This window comes from Pseudophryne corroboree, chromosome 2 (assembly GCF_028390025.1).
Source record: "Pseudophryne corroboree isolate aPseCor3 chromosome 2, aPseCor3.hap2, whole genome shotgun sequence".
In the NCBI taxonomy this organism is placed as follows: domain Eukaryota; kingdom Metazoa; phylum Chordata; class Amphibia; order Anura; family Myobatrachidae; genus Pseudophryne; species Pseudophryne corroboree.
In genome coordinates this window covers 463,456,556-463,479,626 of record NC_086445.1, presented here as the reverse complement: position 1 = coordinate 463,479,626, position 23,071 = coordinate 463,456,556, and the positions used below count along the sequence as shown (strand labels likewise).

Below are 23,071 nucleotides of genomic sequence, written 5' to 3'. Positions count from 1 at the left end.
TGACATTTGCTCGGCCTTTATGAGATTCTATAAATCCTTATATACTGCCGACATTGATAACGCAACTGATGGTCAGCTATTCCTGGTTGAGGCGCAGTTACCAAGGCTGGAAATGGAGGAAAGAGACTCACTAGATGCTCCCATAACTGATGATGAGGTACGGGCCACCATTAAGTCCTTACCCAATGGAAAGAGCCCTGGCCCTGACGGCTTCAGTGCCGAATTTTATAAGATGCTGGATGCCGATATACTCCCTACATTAACACGATTATATAATCACATCCTAACAACAGGAGAGACTCCCCTTCGTTTTAACGAAGCCAAGCTTATAGTACTCGCAAAACCGGGTAAAGATCCTGCCCAAGTAGGGTCATATCGCCCCATTTCACTCCTCAATCAGGACTTTAAAATATTGACCAAAATCATAGCTAATAGGTTGCAAGCCTACCTACCCCGCCTTATCTCACCCGCGCAGATGGGGTTTGTCAAGGGTAGACAATCCACACGAGGAGTGCGGGCGGCCCTGACTGCGATATCTCATACCCGCTTCAATCAGGCCAAAAACAACATCATTGTGAATCTGGACGCAGAGAAGGCGTTTGATAAAATTGCCTGGCCTCACCTATCCCGAGTACTCGCCCACCAGGGATTCGGCGCAGCGTTCTGCAACTTGGTACAGACCTTGTACAATAACCCAGTGGCACAGGTCTTAGTCAACAATGTGACATCTCCACCCTTCACGTTGGAAAGAGGCACTAGACAAGGATGCCCCTTATCCCCCCTCCTTTTTGATCTAGCACTAGAACCTCTTATACGTCACATTCTGCTACACCGAAACTATGGGGGCATCAAGGTGGGTACACAGGAATTACGGGTAGTGGCATTCGCAGATGACCTCCTCCTCTTTATGTCAGACCCTCACCGTACGATCCCACAGCTGATTACTGTGATTGATCGTTTCTCCTCTTTTGCAGGGTTTTCCATTAATTACAGTAAGTCGGAGGCACTAGCCATATACGGACAGGCGAGATTAGGTTGGGGGACTACTTTTCCCTTTAAATGGGCGAATACACATATTACCTATCTAGGCGTTGCACTCCCTACCCACCCCTGCCACCTATATAGGCTTAATATCACCCCGGTCCTCCATAAGATTAGAATCGAACTTGGTCTCTGGCAATCCCTCCCCCTTAACATGCTAGGGAGATGTAACCTATTTAAGATGGCCAGCTTCCCAAAACTCCTTTATATTCTACAGATGACCCCCCTTCTATTATCCAAGTCGGATATATCTTCTCTGAATACCTCTATCTCCAGATACATCTGGGCTGGCAAACGTCCAAGGATTAGCATGAAAAAATTGTCCCAGACGGTACCCAGAGGAGGAATCAATCTACCTGATGTTAAACAATACAATCTTGCGTGCCTCCTCCGCATTGCTATGGACTAGCTTGGGGACAATAATTACTACACGGACTCCAGCCTAGACTCTCAACTTTGCGCCCCCTTATCTCTCAGTTATCTCCTTCATGCCAAACCCTCCAAGTTGGCGCTACATATCACCACTAATTCATTACTACTCCCCATAATACAGGCGTGGCAAATGGCGAGGAAATCTCTCAAACTTCAACACTTGTGCTCACTCTCGATGCCCCTTACAGGCAACCTGGAGTTTCAGGAAGGAGAGGCTCTGCAACCCTTCATTGCCTGGCACTCTCTTGGTATCCGCAACCTACGCAACTTGCTTAATACCTCCCGTGTCCCGCTGTCATTCGCGGAGGCACGAGAAAAATATGGCCTGCCCCCTCACCACGAGTTTGCCTACTTCCAGGCAATACATTATCTTAAAAATGTACTTTCTAAACTGACGGGGAGTGATTTTCTTAACTCTCTAGATACATTACTCCAATCAACATGCTACTCTATATCAACCATCTATACACGTATTCGTCATGAACTCATTCCTGACACGGACCTTCCAGAGCTGTCTCAATGGTCCTCCCACATTTCAACGGTAACCCCTGAATCCCTCCTAAATCACTTTCAACTCACCCTAAAACTTATCCCTGCAAGCTCCTATCAAGAGATGGCCTACAAAATGCTCCATAGGGCATACATCTCACCTAAACGCCGATTCTTGATGGGCATCTCAGAAGACAGCAAATGCACTAAATGCTCAATGGAGGGGGCCGACCTCTTCCATTGCTTCTGGGACTGCGCTCTGGTGTCACAGTTTTGGCATGAGGTACATCATTATGGAACCACCTCCTTAGGCATATCCTTTGGATGCACTGTTTCTTGGGCATTGTTTGGGTGTTTGACTGACCAGCCAGACATCCCCAGGTCTAACAAAAAACTACTTATGATATTATCTGCGGCTGGCAGGAAGGCAATCCTACAACAATGGATCCACAACATACCCCCTAATCTTTCGATGGTGACCTCTAGATTATTTTTTCTATTCACCATGGACTGGCTGGAGGCCTCTATCCATAAGGAGAGGCTCACCCCTGCCTTGTTCCAATGCTGGGACACATACATTTTGACACTCCCTCTACACACTAAACAAGCCATTGACAAATGCTTTCAATCTACCTCATGGTACCTCCTTCACACTTTAGCCCAACCTAACCCCTTGAACATCTGATCTACCCTCTCTTCTTTCCTTTTTTCCGGATCCCTCCTCCGCTCCGTTCTATTTTCAATCGTCACCGGGTTGACTAGAAATATGGACCCTCGATATTGGAAGATTGCTTTGTGGATGGATCAACGACCCGTGTCCCATAGTAGGCATTACATGTTAGTTTATTTTTATTTTTTGTTTTAGGTGTTATTATGTATATGTTTAGGGAATTCAAAATACTCTGTCCATATTGGCGGAGAACTGATGTTTAAACCACCCCTTTCCATCTATAGTCTATGCCGCTTGGAGAAATAAAGCATATTCTCAATTCCCTGATATCCTTAGTTATACATAAGTTACCTTTCTTGGAAGGGTATGAAGGTTTTATGTGGAGAAAAGTTTGAAAATACGTTTTGATCTCTACCAAGTTTTATATGAGACTGAATAATCTGTATCTTCCTGTCTTTTGCCTAGAGGCTTATATATAGTGCATATTATGTTGTACAATGCTGACTATATATTCCATTCGATGTCTCGAAATGCTGTTTATCTACTCTATATGGTGTGAGATTATAATAAAAATAATGTGAAAAAAAAAAAAAGAAAAAAATCTCACCATGTGTACACACCATTAGAGTTGCTGGATTTTTATAGTGTTCAGAATCAGGGAGACTTGTATGGGAGATGTGCAGGGGGCCTGTATATAGTGATATACCACCAGCAACTGGACACAAGAGATGAGAGCGCTTAGTAAGGTGACTGTAAGAGTGAGGTGTGTGAGCATGAGGCAGTTAATATACCGGCTGTCGGGATCCCAGCATTCAGGAAACGGACTTTGGAATTCCGACAGCTGGTGAAATACAGACAGAGGAAATCCCGCCCGCCGCCCGGTGTACCCACTCAGTTGGTGGGTCCACGTCACTAACTGAGTGGGAATGGAATCTGTGGCGAGCGGAACGAGACACCAGGCCTGTAGCGTGGCGAGCGCAGTGCGCCCATGAGGGGACTCGCTGCCGGGATTCCGGTAGACGGGATGCAGCTGTCGGTATACAGACAGCCGGCATCGCGACTTCCAGTAAATAATAGCAAACCCATGTGAGCTACCATTTTCGGGTGACAGGTTGAGGAACTTACAGTAAACGAATGAATAAAGGAAACAGCTTGTGTTAATAAGGTGATTGGAGTGGAGGTAACATGGATGAACAGGTGTGAAGTATGAATTGTAATGATAAATCCATGTGAAGATTACAATTGGGCACTGCAGTCATATTCAGCACACACACAGCGCTACTGGGCTAATAACTGGTGTGGCCGGCATAACACTGACATTAGGGTTCACACACAGCATAATTAGCACTATATTCTGCTATTGGAGAGATGGGAACTCCGTGAGAAGGACTCGAGTCACCTTTAACAAGTAGGAATCCAGCACCAGTCTCGTCACTCTCACTTTTGCTGTTTTTTTCATCTTTGTTCCTATGACTTTTCCTACAATCCAGTTGGCATGCATAGTGGCACGTACAACTGACATGGTGCTGAGCTGATCAAGTGCACCTAAAGTAAAGAGAGATATCATAATCAAACAACTGCAACTTAAAAAACAAAAACACCACCATATTGTAATCAACATATCACGTTAGTTATTTGTTCCAAAAATGAGTTTTGTTTTGTGATTTATCTTTTTCCCCCCGACTTCCTCGAGTATGGTGGGTTATGTCAACATTCAGAAAGTCACCATGGTCAATAGCGGGGTTTTTTTTGCATAGCAGTAAAATTTACCATCATCACTGTGCATGTCGACAGTCAACATTATGACTTGATATCACTCCCCCCTTTCTAATGACCAGATACGATTTCCCAGCATTCCTATAGTATATGGCTTCTTTGAATATAGCTTAGGTGAAGAGTAAAGGCAATTCCGACTATTTTTATCATTTAGCTGAACTTAAGTTTGTTCACTGTGTCCTCAGCATAATTTGATCATCTTGTAAGAGGACCTGGTAATGTATCAGAGGCATGCCATATGGATTATCAACTGCGTATCCACACAGATCTTTTTTAAAGGCATGCGTAAAGAAGGATTAAGAGTAAAAAAAAACCCCACTAAAACCAGTGTGGACATAAAATAAGAATTTACTCACCGGTAAATGTATTTCTCGTAGTCCGTAGTGGATGCTGGGACTCCGTAAGGACCATGGGGAATAGCGGCTCCGCAGGAGACTGGGCACAACTAAAAGAAAGCTTTAGACTACCTGGTGTGCACTGGCTCCTCCCACTATGACCCTCCTCCAGACTTCAGTTAGGATACTGTGCCCGGAAGAGCTGACACAATAAGGAAGGATTTTGATCCCGGGTAAGACTCATACCAGCCACACCAATCACACTGTATAACTCGTGATACAATACCCAGTTAACAGTATGATAACAACTGAGCCTCTCAACAGATGGCTCAACAATAACCCTTTAGTTAAACAATAACTATATACAAGTATTGCAGACAATCCGCACTACGGACTACGAGAAATAGAATTACCGGTGAGTAAATTCTTATTTTCTCTGACGTCCTAAGTGGATGCTGGGACTCCGTAAGGACCATGGGGATTATACCAAAGCTCCCAAACGGGCGGGAGAGCGCGGATGACTCTGCAGCACCGAATGGGCAAACTCTAGGTCCTCCTCAGCCAGGGTGTCAAACTTGTAGAATTTAGCAAATGTGTTTGACCCCGACCAAGTGGCTGCTCGGCAAAGTTGAAGAGCCGAGACCCCTCGGGCAGCCGCCCAAGAAGAGCCCACCTTCCTCGTGGAATGGGCTTTCACTGATTTAGGATGCGGCAGTCCAGCCGCAGAATGTGCCAGCTGAATCGTACTACAGATCCAGCGAGCAATAGTCTGCTTTGAAGCAGGTGCACCCAACTTGTTGGGCGCATACAGGATAAATAGCGAGTCAGTCTTCCCGACTCCAGCTGTCCTGGAAACATAGATTTTCAGGGCCCTGACTACGTCCAACAACTTGGAAGCCTCCAAGTCTGTAGTAGCCGCAGGCACCACGATAGGTTGGTTCAGATGAAAGGCTGACACCACCTTAGGGAGAAATTGGGGACGAGTCCTCAATTCCGCCCTATCCATATGGAAAATCAGATAAGGGCTTTTACATGACAAAGCCGCCAATTCTGATACACGCCTGGCCGAAGCCAAGGCCAACAACATGACCACTTTCCACGTGAGATATTTTAATTCCACGGTTTTAAGTGGCTCAAACCAATGTGACTTTAGGAAATCCAACACCACGTTGAGATCCCAAGGTGCCACTGGAGGCACAAAAGGGGGCTGAATATGCAGCACTCCCTTAACAAAAGTCTGAACTTCAGGTAGTGAAGCCAGTTCTCTCTGGAAGAAAATCGATAGAGCCGAAATCTGGACCTTAATGGAACCCAATTTAAGGCCCATAGTCACCCCTGACTGTAGAAAGTGCAGGAAACGGCCCAGCTGAAATTCTTCCGTTGGGGCCTTCCTGGCCTCACACCACGCAACATATTTTCGCCATATGCGGCGATAATGGTTTGCAGTTACTTCTTTCCTAGCTTTAATCAGCGTAGGAATGACTTCCTCCGGAATGCCCTTTTCCTTCAGGATCCGGTGTTCAACCGCCATGCCGTCAAACGCAGCCGCGGTAAGTCTTGGAACAGACAGGGCCCCTGCTGCAGCAGGTCCTGTCTGAGCGGCAGAGGCCATGGGTCCTCTGAGATCATTTCTTGAAGTTCCGGGTACCAAGCTCTTCTTGGCCAATCCGGAACAATGAGTATAGTTCTTACTCCTCTTCTCCTTATTATCCTCAGTACCTTTGGTATGAGAGGAAGAGGAGGGAACACATAAACCGACCGGTACACCCACGGTGTCACTAGAGCGTCCACAGCTATCGCCTGCGGGTCTCTTGACATGGCGCAATACTTTTCCAGCTTTTTGTTTAGGCGGGACGCCATCATGTCCACCTGTGGCCTTTCCCAACGGTTTACAATCATTTGGAAGACTTCCGGATGAAGTCCCCACTCTCCCGGGTGGAGGTCGTGCCTGCTGAGGAAGTCTGCTTCCCAGTTGTCCACTCCCGGAATGAACACTGCCGACAGTGCCAACACGTGATTTTCCGCCCATCGGAGAATCCTTGTGGCTTCTGCCATCGCCGTCCTGCTTCTCGTGCCGCCCTGTCGGTTTACATGGGCGACCGCCGTGATGTTGTCTGACTGGATCAGTACCGGCTGGTTTTGAAGCAGGGGTTTTGCCTGACTTAGGGCATTGTAAATGGCCCTCAGTTCCAGAATATTTATGTGCAGGGAAGTCTCCTGACTTGACCACAGTCCTTGGAAGTTTCTTCCCTGTGTGACTGCCCCCCAGCCTCGAAGGCTGGCATCCGTGGTCACCAGGACCCAGTCCTGTATGCCGAATCTGCGGCCCTCTTGAAGATGAGCACTCTGCAGCCACCACAGCAGAGACACCCTGGTCCTTGGAGACAGGGTTATCAGCCGATGCATCTGAAGATGCGATCCGGACCACTTGTCCAACAGGTCCCACTGAAAAGTTCTTGCATGGAACCTGCCGAATGGAATTGCTTCGTAGGAAGCTACCATCTTTCCCAGGATCCGTGTGCAGTGATGCACCGACACCCGTTTTGGTTTTAGGAGGCCTCTGACTAGAGATGACAGCTCCTTGGCCTTCTCCTCCGGGAGAAACACTTTTTTCTGTTCTGTGTCCAGAACCATCCCCAGGAACAGTAGACGTGTCGTAGGGATCAGCTGTGACTTTGGAATATTTAGAATCCAGCCGTGCTGTTGTAGCACCTCCCGAGATAGTGCTACCCCGACCAACAACTGCTCCCTGGACCTCGCCTTTATCAGGAGATCGTCCAAGTACGGGATAATTAAAACTCCCTTCTTTCGAAGGAGTATCATCATTTCGGCTATTACCTTGGTAAAGACCCTCGGCGCCGTGGATAGACCGAACGGCAACGTCTGGAATTGGTAATGACAATCCTGTACCACAAATCTGAGGTACTCCTGGTGAGGATGGTAAATGGGGACATGCAGGTAAGCATCCTTGATGTCCAGTGATACCATGTAATCCCCCTCGTCCAGGCTTGCAATAACCGCCCTGAGCGATTCCATCTTGAACTTGAATTTTTTTTATATACGTGTTCAAGGATTTCAAATTTAAAATGGGTCTCACCGAACCGTCCGGTTTCGGTACCACAAACATTGTGGAATAGTAACCTCGTCCTTGTTGAAGTAGGGGCACCTTTACTATCACCTGTTGTGAATACAGCTTGAGAATTGCCTGTAACACTGCCTCCCTGTCTGAGGGAGTTGTTGGTAAGGCAGATTTGAGGAAACGTCTCGAATTCCAGCTTGTACCCCTGAGATACTACTTGAAAGATCCAGGGATCCAACCGTGAGCGCGCCCACTGATTGCTGAAATTTTTGAGACGGGCCCCCACCGTACCTGGCTCCGCCTGTGGAGCACCAGCGTCATGCTGTGGACTTAAAGGAAGCGGGGGAGGACTTTTGTTCCTGGGAACTGGCTGTATGCTGCAGCTTTTTCCCTCTACCTCTGGTCAGAAAGGACGCGCCCCTAACCCGCTTGCCCTTATTGGGCCGAAAGGACTGTACCTGATAATACGGTGCTTTCTTTGGCTGTGAGGGAACATGGGGTAAAAATGTAGATTTCCCAGCCGTTGCTGTGGAAACGAGGTCCGAGAGACCATCCCCGAACAACTCCTCACCCTTATAAGGCAAAACTTCCATGTGCCTTTTAGAATCTGCATCTCCTGTCCACTGCCGAGTCCATAACCCTCTCCTGGCAGAAATGGACATTGCACTTATTTTAGATGCCAGCCGGCAAATATCCCTCTGTGCATCCCTCATGTAGAAGAGTGCGTCTTTAATATGCTCTACGGTTAGCAATATGGTGTCCCTGTCTAGGGTATCAATATTTTCCGACAGGGAATCTGACCACGCAGCTGCAGCACTGCACATCCATGCTGAAGCAATAGCAGGTCTCAGTATAACACCTGTGTGTGTATATATAGACTTCAGGATAGCCTCCTGCTTTCTATCAGCAGATTCCTTTAGGGCGGCCGTATCCGGAGACGGTAGTGCCACCTTCTTTGACAAGCGTGTGAGCGCTTTATCCACCCTAGGGGATGTTTCCCAACGTGACCTATCCTCTGGCGGGAAAGGGTACGCCATTAGTAACCTCTTAGAAATTACCAGTTTCTTATCAGGGGAAGCCCACGCTTCTTCACACACTTCATTTAATTCCTCAGATGGAGGAAAAACCACTGGTAGTTTTTTCTCTCCAAACATAATACCCTTTTTTGTGGTACCCGGGGTAACATCAGAAATGTGTAACACTTTTTTCATTGCCTCAATCATGTAACGTGTGGCCCTATTGGAAGTTACTTTAGTCTCATCGTCGTCGACACTGGAGTCAGTATCCGTGTCGACATCTGTGTCTGCCATCTGAGGTAGCGGGCGTTTTAGAGCCCCTGATGGCTTTTGAGACACCTGGGCAGGCACAGGCTGAGAAGCCGGCTGTCCCACATTTGGTATGTCGTCAAACCTTTTATGCAAGGAGTCGACACTGTCGCGTAATTCCTTCCACAGCACCATCCACTCAGGTGTCGACCCCGCAGGGGGTGACATCACATTTATCGGCATCTGTTCCGCCTCCACATAAGCCTCCTCATCAAACATGTCGACACAGCCGTACCGACACACCGCATACACACAGGGAATGCTCTGACAGAGGACAGGACCCCACAAAGCCCTTTGGCGAGACAGAGTATGCCAGCACACACCAGAGCGCTATATAACACAGGGATCCCACTATAAATGAGTGTTTTTCCCTTATAGCTGCTTATATAATATATACTGCGCCTAAATTTAGTGCCCCCCCTCTCTTTTTTACCCTTCTGTAGCTTGTACACTGCAGGGGAGAGCCAGGGAGCGTCCTTCCAGCGGAGCTGTGAGGGAAAAATGGCGCCAGTGTGCTGAGGGAGATGGCCCCGCCCCTTTTCCGGCGGACTTCTCCCGCTTTTTCTGGAATTCTGGCAGGGGTATTTTTACACCTATATAGCCTTCCTGACTATATATGGTGTAGATTTGCCAGCCAAGGTGTCTTATATTGCCCTCAGGGCGCCCCCCCCCCAGCGCCCTGCACCCATCAGTGACTGGAGTGTGAGGTGTGCATGAGGAGCAATGGCGCACAGCTGCAGTGCTGTGCGCTACCTTGTTGAAGACAGAAGTCTTCTGCCGACGATTTTCAGGAACACTTCTTGCTTCTGGCTCTGTAAGGGGGCCGGCGGCGCGGCTCCGGGAACGAACACCAAGGTCGGGTCCTGCGGTCGATCCCTCTGGAGCTAATGGTGTCCAGTAGCCTAAGAAGCCCAAACTACCACCAGTTAGGTAGGTTCGCTTCTTCTCCCCTTAGTCCCTCGCTGCAGGGAGTCTGTTGCCAGCAGATCTCACTGTAAAATAAAAAACCTAAAATATACTTTCTTTCTAGGAGCTCAGGAGAGCCCCTAGTGTGCATCCAGCTCAGCCGGGCACAAGATTCTAACTGAAGTCTGGAGGAGGGTCATAGTGGGAGGAGCCAGTGCACACCAGTAGTCTAAAGCTTTCTTTTAGTTGTGCCCAGTCTCCTGCGGAGCCGCTATTCCCCATGGTCCTTACAGAGTCCCAGCATCCACTTAGGACGTCAGAGAAAATAGCATAACAATGGAGAGCATTGATGTGTGTAGGGAGTGAAGGCTAGAATGTCTGGTCTGATCTCAGAACAGCTACAGTACCACAGAACACAGTCTGAAAAATGTAATGCAGGCTATGATAGAAAGTTGTCAGAACACAGTGCATCACAGCTTGCTACATTTGGGCCCACAGACTTGTCACAGTGCGCACGCTGATCCATGTCCACCGCAGAAAGAGCCTACAATAGTCACGGGGGTCAGAACTGGACCATGGAGAAATAGACGAAGGTGGCCTGGTCTGATGAATCACGTTTTCTTTTACATCATGTGGATGGCTGGGTACATGTGCGTCATATACCTGGGGAAGAGATGACACCAGGATGCACTATGGGAAGGCAAGCTGAAGGAAGCAGTATTCTGGGCAAGGTCCTGATGGGAAACCTTGGGTCTGGCTATTCATGTAGATGTTACTTTGACACATACCACCTACCTAAACATTGCTGCAGATCAAGTACACACCTTCATGGCAACAGTATTCCCTAATGGTAGTGGCTTCTTTCAGCAGGATAATGCATCCTGCCACACTGCAATTCAGGAATGGTTTGAATAACATGACAGAGTGTAAGGTGTCAACTTGGCCTCCAAATTTCCCAGATCTCAATCCAATTGGGGATATGGTGGGAAGTCCTGGAAATACAAGTCTGAGCTATGGAGGCCTCCCCCTGAAACCATGGGAGACCTTGAGAGCTCTTGTGGAGTCCATGCCTCTATGGGTCAGAGCTGTTTGGCGGCACATGGGGAACCTACACAATATTAGGCAGGTGGTCTTACTGTTATGGCTGATGGATGTGCTGCAATTTTAATAAACTTTTTGAAAGCTAGAAAGATTAACTAATGTAGCCAACATGAATTTTTACTGTGAGAATTATTCTCCGACCACTGCAATAGTTGATTGGAGTTTTGTAAAAACTCTTGTCCCAGATTGTTTAAATAAGGAATGAGACAAAATGGTTTCTATGATATAAATCAGATTTGCAGCATATTAATCATGTATTTTTGTTTCCCCTTTTTCACATTCATATTGGGGCATATGATATGAATGAATGTACTGTCCATACGTGTTTAAGCTATGTCTGTTATTGTATTATCTTAACTAAGGTTAGTAATAACTCTATATATGAATACTTATGTCAGTGTTTAAATTGTGTATATAATCTATTGATAAGCTTATATTTCAGGTTAAAAAAAAATAAAAAAATAAAAAAAACTTGCAAGAGCGCACTGTGGTGCATCTATTTTGTGCAGGGTGTGCTGCTTATATTGAGCAAGGTTGTCCTCCTTGCTAAGCTGGTTGGCTGCCTATGGTGTGTCCCGCACTGTAGCAGGCGGGGCAGGTCCGGAGCCCCTGGTACACTCCTGACGTCACAACCCGATCCCTTCCGCCAGAAGAACGTATCAGCGGGTAATACTTGATCGACACTGCCCAGTAAACAGAGGTGCACACGACTACCAGCAAACTAGCGGGACGCCGCTGTTTGCTTTTTACATTCATTTGGCAACATTGCGCAAACAGGCGGAATTCCCCTGTAAAGACTCATTAACCCCACAAGGGAACAGAGACTTCAAAAACACCCAGTTGATTTGACGTATATTGAGTAATGTACGTTGCACAACAGTATATATTTGATTGTTTTTCCTTTGCCTATATTGTTTTTTTTTATTGAGGTTATAGTAAAGATCACATTGTTGCAAGCTACACATTGTATCATTCTTGTGAACACTGCAGTACATTACCACAGTAGCATTACATAACTGATAAGGGTAGAGCGCTATATAGGTTACTTATCTATATTTCAGCTTAGAAATACGGCACGCATTGAATTGGTTTTTTTACAGTTGTAAATGGTTTTATGTAATACCATATTTATTAATTTATGAATACCCTGAGCGGGATATTTTATGGAGTGTGCTTTTAATTAGAGTCCAATAAAAGTTTTTTATTTTGGGACTGAATGGCACTTGAATGAATGCATTACACCTGATGTAAGGTACCAATCACGAGAAGGTGGACGGATATAAGAACTATCCGGATATACAGCTATACAAAGGAGGCTTATAGGTGATAGGGTAATAAATCTATTCAGGTCGGATTATGAACTCTCTTCAGTCATCAGTCAGAATGCTGTTCTCCTTTAGCAACCGGTTGGAGGTCAATGAATGATAAGATGACACAAATTTATGCGTAATCGAAGCAAATCATACGTGACCCGCTTGAGGGCCGTCATGGCTTTATTATTTATAGCTTGAACACAAAGGGTTTATGCTTGCCAATACATTTTAGCAAATCAGAATACACCATGTATGTCTTGAATACATCGATTGTCATACAATGTTAGAAGTGGCAACTAGGACAGCCTTGAAAATGGTTATTATTTCGTTTATCAGTCTTTCGGACATAAACTCAAAAGATTTCTTTCTTTATTCTTCTCAATTAGCCTTGGATATATCTGGTGTTGCTTTGTCCGTCCTGGATACATTTCCAATACATTTAATGTTGCATTTGTCTTGTACAAGTCATGCCTTAAAACAAGATTATTCAGCAAATATAGTATTCTGACCAGCTCTGCACATTTTTCTTAAGGACATAACTCATTTTGTGATTAACAGTAAATATCTTAATAAATGCGAAAAACGTGAATCAATATATATATATATATATATATATATATATATATATATATATATATATATATATATATATATATATGCTATACTGCGGAAGCTCCTACACTATCACTTCCTGCTATCAGTTTCTTTGCAGTGGTTTTTGCTGTGGCTTTGCTTACTGGCCAGGCTTCGGCCCAGTGACTAAACATGTCTGTTGCTACTAGAGATGAGCGGATTCGGTTTTACTCGGTTCTCAAAACGACATCTTATTGGCTCACGGATGTCACGTGTTTTGGATAGCCAATAAGATTCGGTTTTGAGAACCGAGTAAAACCGAGTAAAACCGAATCCGCTCATCTCTAGTTGCTACTAGTACATATTCATATGGACCGCATCGTGGCAACTGTATATAGTCAATTTGTAGTCTCTGGAATGGGTAAAAGGCTTTGGGTATAGTTCCTAGAGGTGTCTTGGTTCTTTGTCCTGGATTGCTAATTCCACAGATCCAGCATCCTGCTACAAAGTTTGTTGCAGCTTTATTGAAGCCTGGAGCTATCCAATGCTCTTGTACTCTATTCACCATGGCTTCCTTTGAATGGTGTACTTGTCCATGAGCTACTTGTAACATGGGTGGAAATAGAGCTGCTGGTAGACAGTACTTCAATTCTCTTGACTTCCAAAGTCCATGTTCATCTTCTTCTGCCCCCAGTCGTCTCCATGTTTCTTTTTCTCCTTGTGATGCTTGTTGTTGAATTTTGATCAGCTCCTGTTCACTGGGCATTTGCTTCACATCTTGAGCTACGAAGACTTGCTCAGGTTCTTTTGATTGTAAGGCAATTCTCTTGGCTTCTGCATCTGCAAATGCATTTCCTTTAGCTTCCATGGTTTGGCTCCTAGTATGTGCTTGTACCTTGATTATTCCAATTCTTTTAGGTAGTTCCAATGCTCTGAAGAGTTCCATAATCAAACTGGCATGTTTGATGGGTTTTCCGTTTGCACTTTTGAAGTCCCTACTTTTCCATATAACAGCGTAGTCTTGGGACACCCCCCAAGCATAGCGTGAATCCGTATAGATGTTGGCTGTCATATTCTCAGCATGTATGCAGGCTTTGGTCATTGCTATGAGTTCTGCTTCTTGTGCTGACATACTTGGTAGCAATGCTCCAGAGTCTATGACTTCAGTTTCAGTTGTTACTGCATATCCTGTCTTTGGGGATCCATTATCATAATATCTTGATCCATCGACGAACAGGTTCATGTCTGGATTGTCCAATGGTGTATCTTGGACATTAGGGAGAGGTAAAGTCTCTAATTCCATGAGGGCTAGGCAATCATGTGGAGATGATTGTGTTGTATTTTCTGCGTCTGTAGCAGCAATTTCCTCCTCATCTGACGATTCACCATCATTACCATCTTCTCCTCTTTTCCCTTCTTTTGAATCGTTGATGGGAAGGAGTGTAGCTGGGTTTAGTACAGTGCATCTTGTGATGGTGACATGGGAGGCACTTAACAGTGCTACTTCATATTTGGTAAGTCTGGCTGCAGAAAGATGTTTAGTTTTTGCTTGACTTAGTATTTCTGTTACAGCGTGAGGTACTTGTATACACAGTGGATGATCAAGCACAATGTCTGCCACCTTTTCCTTCAGTATTGCTGCTGCTGCAACTGCTCGGACACAGGATGGTGCTCCTCTAATTATTGGATCCAGCTGGGCTGAATAGTATGCCACTGGTCTTTGTTTTGTTCCATGTTTCTGAGTGAGCACCCCTAAAGAACGTCCTTTGTTTTCATGGCAGAATAGGTTAAAAGGCTTTTTGTAATCAGGCAATCCCAATGCTGGGGCTGTTACTATAGCTTGCTTTAGTTTTTTTACTGCTTCTTCAATGGTGTCCCTATTTTCTGATGATGCCTCCTTCTTTGTTAATTCATATAGAGGTTGCATGAGTAATAAGGCTGAGGGTATCCATTCTCTGCAGTATCGAATAAGGCCCAGGAAAGCTCTGATTTCTTTTAATGTTCTTGGAGTTTTTGCCTGAGTTATTGCTTTTGTTCTTTCATCAGTAAGGTGCCTTGTTCCTTGGGATATGCAGTGTCCTAAGAAGACAACTTTTTTCTGTACTAGCTGTAGCTTGTCTTTGGACACTCTGCAATCTTCTTCTGCCAAAAAGATGAGTAGTGATACTGTTTCCTTTTTGCACTTGTCTTCTGTCTGTGCAAGTCATGCCTTAAAACAAGATTATTCAGCAAATATAGTATTCTGACCAGCTCTGCACATTTTTCTTAAGGACATATCAACTCATTTTGTGATTAACAGTAAATATCTTAATAAATGCGAAAAACGTGAATCAATATAAATATATATATATATATATATATATATATATATATATATATATATATATATATATATATATATATATATATATGCTATACTGCGGAAGCTCCTACACTATCATTTCTTCATACTAGGGGTACCTGCATAATAGATTATTTCTTCTGGATCACTGTAGCAAAAGAATTAGGCAATAATATTAGGGACGCATCTCAGTGATCCAGAAGAAATAATCTATTATGCAGGTCTCGCTTGGGGAGCAGTACTAATAGATTTTCCACCAATACAGGGAGGAAGGGGCAACACTACAACCCCAATCATTTGTCCACAGACGGATTTAAGGAGCTCTTTAGGTACAAGGTAGAAGAGATTCTTCAGAGTCAGCGTCCCACAAGGAGATTTTAAGTCCCTCATAAGGAGTTACTAAAATACCACATCAGGAGGGGTTCCGCGCACGTTCACCCAGGCATGGGAGCGCGGTCTGTAAAGATGTCAGGGCCCGACAAACCCGTGGATATGGTTAGTAACAGGGAGGGGAGGAAAGCTTTGAAAGGAATAAGTAAAATTCTCAAAAGAGCAGGTTTTCCGTCAGAAGGGACACTAGACTTAGAGAAATGGGAAAAATTTGCCTCCTGTAACAAGAGTTGGATAATTAAACATAATTGTAGAGATCAAGTATCCATCTGGATCACTGTAGCACAAGAATTAGAAAATGAAAATATAAGAAGAGATGAGGAAAATGATTTCCCCATTGTACCAGAGTACTCAATAGCACCACAACCAGCGTTAAACTCACTGCCTGTGATTCCAGCAACAGCACCTCCACACTATACCCCACCCCTATACCCAGACATGATAGCTGAAGTAGTATGTAGATTTGGGGTACCTGAGGTTATAGAATCAGATAGAGGTACACATTTCACGGGAGAAGTCATGCAGCACATAATGAAAGATTTGGGGATACAGCAGGCCTTCCACGTGCCTTACCGCCCCCAGGCGAGTGGGAGGGTGGAACGTTTGAACTTTGACCTTAAACTAAAACTACAGAAAATGATGACAGAAACCAAAAGAACTTGGCCAGAATGCCTACCTATAGTCTTGTTCAATATTAGGACCACACCTATGAGACCTAGTAAGCTGACTCCATATGAGATATTGTTTGGATCAGCTCCAAGAACAGGTTGTTATTATCCACAACAGTTACAACATAATCATGGTGATTTAACAGGTTATGTACAGGAGGTCTGTAAAACGTTGACTAACCTCCATTGCCAAGTGTTGTCTTCCATTCCAGACCCAGAGGGATCAGCTACGCATAAGCTACATCCAGGAGATTGGGTCTATTTAAAGAGACATGTGAGAAAGACCTTTGAACCAAGATATGATGGTCCATATCAAGTGTTGCTAACCACGCCTACTTCGATCAAGGTGAAAGGTCGTGACATTTGGATACACGCCTCGCACTCAAAGAAGCTGACAGTGACTCTCCAACCAGAAGAATGAAGTCGCTTATCCTTTGTTTGTTGGTAGGGGTAATCCCCAAGGTTTGGGCTATAAGTCCAGGGGACTGGTTTACTGAAAGGGAGTGCCATAATGATGGGACAGTTAATAAGGGTAAACCAGATTCCTGCTGGTGGAGCTTTAATGACCAACGGTGGAATTACTATAATCTCACTACACAACCCTCTGTCTGTTTTTACTTTTATAAAAAAGGAGGAGTTCTCACTTATGACACACCAAAAAACATGTCAGAGCAAGCTATAAAGAGGAGGAGAGCATGTAAAGCTCTTAAGATTATTATAAATGAAGGAAAAATGTATAAGAAAAGAATTGGTGCAGAGATGCATCTTTTTCTATTGCCAAGTAACCGCACCACATTTACATTGTCCCGTGGCACCAGGATAAAAATGAAATGCTGTGTAGAACCATTCACAAACCCAATAAGAAATAAGGAGGTAGTTCAGGCCATATCAAGATGTATAAATGGCTCCAGGGAACTACCTTTTAATACTGAATTATCCGCACAGGAGTATTCGAGCACAATAATTGTGTGTACTAACACATCCAGTTTCCCTGGTAACGCTACAGGACACAGATCAAAATTTTATATTTTGCAAAATAAGCCAGAAATAAGAAATGATACTTTGATTAAAATACCAGCAACCTGTCAGAAGGTGGGAATAAAACAATTTAGAACACTACATCGATTTAACATTTCATTCCCCAAAGGCCCTAAGTGTAACCGAATAAAAAGAGAATGGTATGATATCCTGTTGGGAGGGGCAGGAGCGACAATGGGAGCACTAAACTCCATAGACATAGAAACACTGACTAACAAAATGAGTGATGCAGGAAGTGATATGGAAAGAGTGGTTCACATGCAGGCAAAATGGATGCCCACTGTTTTCAATCCGATTTTCAAAGTCATTAATTGGGATCATTCTTTTCTAACCTTGGTCAATAGTTCTTTTATGAACACGTTAAAATTAACAAAAAATATATCTAGTTTGTTTGAATGGACAGAATGTTCCATAAGAACTGTGTATCAGGAACAACAGAAAAATCTGGCCCAGACCCAGTTAATGACTGGGAATATACAGGTTTACAGAAGAATGTTTAATATAGCATCTGAGTTATGGGTCAGGCTATATGAACATGAGGTTTATTGCACAGACAGGTGGTGTTGGGGGCAAATAGAAACGTACAACATAACAGAACCAAAGCTCATGTGTAAATACTTCATTTTAGCAGTACCCCTCATCACAAAAGCAGGTAACTCAGACCTATGGACACCACAGTTCAGAGGGCAGTACATTGATCCAGACAACAAAACTCATGACCTATCCCTATGCACTAGCACTGATAATGGGCTGGCATGTCCTCATACTACATACATACCAGAATCATGTCAGCTTAAAAATCCTACTAGTGTTTGTAATTGGGAGTTGCACGACCCAAAAGATGACATCTTCATAGAAGTGGCACCACAAATAGTCTGTATGATTACATATGACAAACAGATCAGTCAGCTATATCAGTTACCAAACCCTTTTTCAGGATGCCTGTTCAATGTAACTCATTTAATATGGAAAAATCAGACTATTATTTTCTATAAGGATCAAACTGACTACCTAGATCAGGCTTTTAAGCCATTAACTCTTCCCCCCCATAACATAACTGTAAGCATACAGGATATCATTAACATAATCAACAATACAGAAAAATTGGAAGAGCATCGAAGGGAAGTTAATTACTCTACAAGACATGCGCAGATGCGAACAATAGTAGAAGCTGGGGAATTGAAACACATGGCCACACAGTTAAAGAATAATTTACAGCATCACTGGTGGGATATTTTCACAGGAAAATCCCCATCAGCTACAGGATTAATGAAAACTGTCCTACACCCACTACTGGCAATAGTCATAGTATTGATAGGACTGGTTGCTTGGAATTGTTATTTTTCCTGCAGGTTCAGTAAACATGTGAACAAGATGAACGCAATCAGAAATGCCCAAGAGGTTCTTCTGTAGAATAGGGAGAAAAAGTGGAATCAAAAAGAGGGGAAATGATAGTGTAGGAGCTTCCGCAGTATAGCATATATATATATATATATATATATATATATATATATATATATATATATATATATATATATATTGATTCACGTTTTTCGCATTTATTAAGATATTTACTGTTAATCACAAAATGAGTTGATATGTCCTTAAGAAAAATGTGCAGAGCTGGTCAGAATACTATATTTGCTGAATAATCTTGTTTTAAGGCATGACTTGTACAAGACAAATGCAACATTAAATGTATTGGAAATGTATCCAGGACGGACAAAGCAACACCAGATATATCCAAGGCTAATTGAGAAGAATAAAGAAAGAAATCTTTTGAGTTTATGTCCGAAAGACTGATAAACGAAATAATAACCATTTTCAAGGCTGTCCTAGTTGCCACTTCTAACATTGTATGACAATCGATGTATTCAAGACATACATGGTGTATTCTGATTGGCTAAAATGTATTGGCAAGCATAAACCCTTTGTGTTCAAGCTATAAATAATAAAGCCATGACGGCCCTCAAGCGGGTTACTTATGATTTGCTTCGATTACGCATAAATTTGTGTCATCTTATCATTCATTGACCTCCAACCGGTTGCTAAAGGAGAACAGCATTCTGACTGATGACTGAAGAGAGTTCATAATCCGACCTGAATAGATTTATTACCCTATCATAGGCCCTACACACTGGCCGATTTTCTGAAAGATATGAACGATCTCGTTCATAAATGAACGAGAACTCGTTCATATCTTTCAGTGTGGAGACTCCAGCGATGAACGATGCGCGTCCCCGCGCTCGTTCATCGCTGGTCTCCCGTCGGCTGTGCATGCAGGCCAATATGGATGATCTCGTCCATATTTGCCTGCACTTCAATGCAGCCGCGTGACGGGGGGGAGTGAAGAAACTTCACTCCCCCCCCGCCGCCGGGTCGCTCGTCGGCCGTCGGGCACCTCGGCGGTGCATCGTGATATGTGTAGGGCCCCTTACCTCTAAAATGCATTGATGTTGATGCTGTAGATAGGAGCATGTTGACGGGGATATGGGATTTAGGAGCGATTACGGACCCCAAAACTTGAGGCTGCTGCCGGATCAGCTATTAATATTATTACATTTTATTTATAAAGGTGCCACAAGTGTTTTGCAGCGCCGTACAAAGGACAGCACACGGAGACAAACTTAGCATTACAGTAAATAACGAGTCATTGATCAGCGTACTACTAAGAGCTGGTGGCCATAGATAGAGATGAGCCTTTACCAGCAGGAGAAAAAGTGGGTAAAGATGGTCGCTAAGTAGGAGAGGGCTGTGAGTGAAAAGTGTCGAGAAGAGGGTTTTGAAAACAAGAGGAAAAGAGGGCCCTGCTCTGAGGAGCTAACAATCTAGTAGGAAGGGGCGACAGACAGATGACATGAGGTGCAAGCAAGCGGGAGGTAGCCTGATGGCAGGATGTAAGCAAAGCAGAGATGGTCAAGGCATGATCGAGGAGCAGCCTCAGGACTTGGTTATGCATCGGAACGGTACGCTTTGATAAATAGGTGGGTTTTCAGTGCCCATTTGAAGCTTTGCAAGGTCGGGGAGAGTAATGGAGCAGGGGAGCGCGTTCCACTGAATGGGTGCAGCACGGGCAAAATCTTGAACTCGAGCATGGGACGCAGTGTCCACAGTGGAGGAGACGCGCAGGTCGACCGTAAGGGGCGGGAGGGAGTATGAAGGGAGAGGAGGATGGAGATGTAGGGAGCAGTGGAATTAGAGATGACCTTGTATGTGAGGGTGAGGAGTTTGAAGAGGATTCTGTAGGGGAATGGGAGCCAGTGTAGATTTTGTCGAAATGGAGTGGCAGATGTGGAGCGGCGGGAGAGGAAGATAAACCTAGCTGCGGAGTTGAGGACAGATTGGAGGGGAGCAAGTGAGGCGAACGTTGCAGTAGTCAAGTCGTGAGATAACCAGTGAGTGGATAATAAGTTTAGTTGCACTCTGGGAGAGAAATGGCCTGACGCGAGCAATGTTGCGTAGCTGGAACCGACAGGATTGTGCCAGAGCTTGGATGTGGGGTGCAAAGGAGAGGGAGGAGTCAAGAGTGACGCCCAAGCAGCGGAGTTGGAGAACGGGGGAGATGATGGTGTTGTCAACAGTGATAGAGATATTGGCAGGGGAGGTTACTCTGGCTGCGGGAAAGATAATGAGTTCAGTTTTGTCTATCTGAAACAATCTGGGATTGTTTCAGTCCTAGTGTACAGCCTCGCTACTATGTGGGTACGCTCAACCTCCTATTCTTATGTGCTTACCTGTATGTTCCTGTTTGGCTATTTAGTGCCATTTTATAAATTGTAATAAAATGGAAAAACACAAGAGAAACCTTTGTTTTTTCCTTATGTATATATCCATGGTGTCCTCGGGAGAATAAGATTGGTTGCAATATCAACAACGGAAGAAACATTGAGCTCGATTCAATATTTCAATTCAACGACAGTTGAATAGCGCCGGGAATTAGCTCCCGGCGCTATTCAATACAGCGCGATGGCAAGTCGGAGAATAACTATTCTCCCGGACTAAACAGAGTGTTTTGTCGGGAGAACGGGCATTCTCCGACTTAAGTGCCCAGCGTGACGCTGTTTCCGCCGCGCTAAGGGCAAAAATCAGCACCACGCCAGCACTTTTGTCAGATCTCTGCTCATATCCCCTCCGGGAGTTTAAGAAGAAATACAGTCACTGGGTGTCACATGGCGCTGTATTGAAAAGCACCGGGAGCTAATTCCCGGCAGTATTCAACTGTCCATTTATTAAATCGTGCCTATTAAGGGAAGAGTCTGAGCTCTCCAAAAGACTGCATGTACCTTAAAGAAACCGTTCAAGGAACGGCATACGCCTTTTAAATATAAAAGTGTCTTTCTAAAAGACAAGCAGGTGGATGTGGAACTCAGAGAGTTACAGCTGTTGAAAAGCCTGAAAACTGAGAAGTTTAATCTGTATTGGCAGGCTCAGAGTTTTATCATTGTTTCTGGGATCCAGCGCTGTGTGCTCACTGTGTGGATATATGTTTTAATTGGTGCAGGTGTACACTTGCAGAGACGAGCAGCAGGCTCCTGAATATAAGAACAGAGGGAAGCGGATCTCATTTTGTCTGGAGTTTGTATGTACTCCCTTGGCTCAATCCAATTGGGCTCCTTCATGTTCTCCAGTTTCCACTTAGAGTTCAAAAATATACTGTCAGTCTAATGTTAATGAGAACAATTAAACATCTCTAAAGTGCTAAATAACATGTTGGCACTATATTAATGGTAATAATGTTAATATTTGTGTATTTGTTCAGAACAGTAATAACTGAATTATGGTTCTGGAATTATTGTACTGCAATGATTTAGCATGTATCTGTGACTGCATATTTTTAGAATCGTGGCACTTCTAATCAAAATGCACGAAAAAGCAATAATAGAATTGAAAACTATATAGCGCTCAAACAGCACGTCTCTTGTCAGTTCTTCTGCCTAATTTATTCAAATAACTTAACCCTGCACCAGCATTTGCTCGTCTGTATAGTTTGTAGTAACAGCTTCCTGAATAAACCTGCTGTTATAATACATATAGCTCATTACACGGTGAAGGTCAAGTAATACACATCATCTGCGGGCTCACAGCGCCCGGTCACCGTATAGTACTGCGCACAGCTGCCAGCACATGCCAGTGTGCCATCACCCTCCCTCCATACACTACTCACCTCCAGTGACAGTCCTCCACACTGATGATCCCCGCTGCCGGCGTCACCTCTGTGCCCCTGTCGCCCATGTGACGTTCACTCTGCTCAGCCTCTATTAACTTCCTACTAGTTGGAGCCATCTGCAGCCGAGGCTCTCTTCACAGCGCCATCTGGTGGCCAATTGTTACTTTACACCAGTGGTTCTCAAACTCGGTCCTCAGTACCCCACACAGTGCTTGTTTTGCAGGTAACCCAGCAGGTGCACAGGTGTATTAATTACTTGCTGACACATTTTAAAAGGTCCACAGGTGGAGCAAATTATTTCACTTGTGATTCTGTGAGGAGACCTGCAAAACATGCACTGTGTGGTGTCCTGAGGACCGGGTTTGAGAACCTGTGCTTTACACGAATGCAAGAAAACTGGTGTGGATGGATAGATAGATCATTAGAT

At 44.4% G+C, this 23,071-nt stretch overlaps 1 protein-coding gene across 2 annotated transcripts in view; it reads right to left on the bottom strand.

The window, feature by feature from the left end:
- Nucleotides 1-22,811, bottom strand: part of MRPS17 (mitochondrial ribosomal protein S17) — a 40,189-nt gene extending 17,378 nt beyond the window's left edge. The window contains exons 1-3 of one of the 2 annotated variants that reach the window (XM_063953776.1): nucleotides 22,642-22,811; nucleotides 16,621-16,697; nucleotides 4,032-4,177 (exon numbers count right to left, since the gene is read on the bottom strand). In XM_063953776.1, coding sequence (XP_063809846.1) covers nucleotides 4,032-4,154 — 123 coding nt within the window. In that variant the 5' untranslated portion in view covers nucleotides 4,155-4,177; nucleotides 16,621-16,697; nucleotides 22,642-22,811. The remainder of the gene's footprint in view (nucleotides 1-4,031; nucleotides 4,178-16,620; nucleotides 16,698-22,641) is intronic. The other variant, XM_063953775.1, reaches the window with a different exon arrangement.
- Nucleotides 22,812-23,071: the final 260 nt, after the last annotated feature.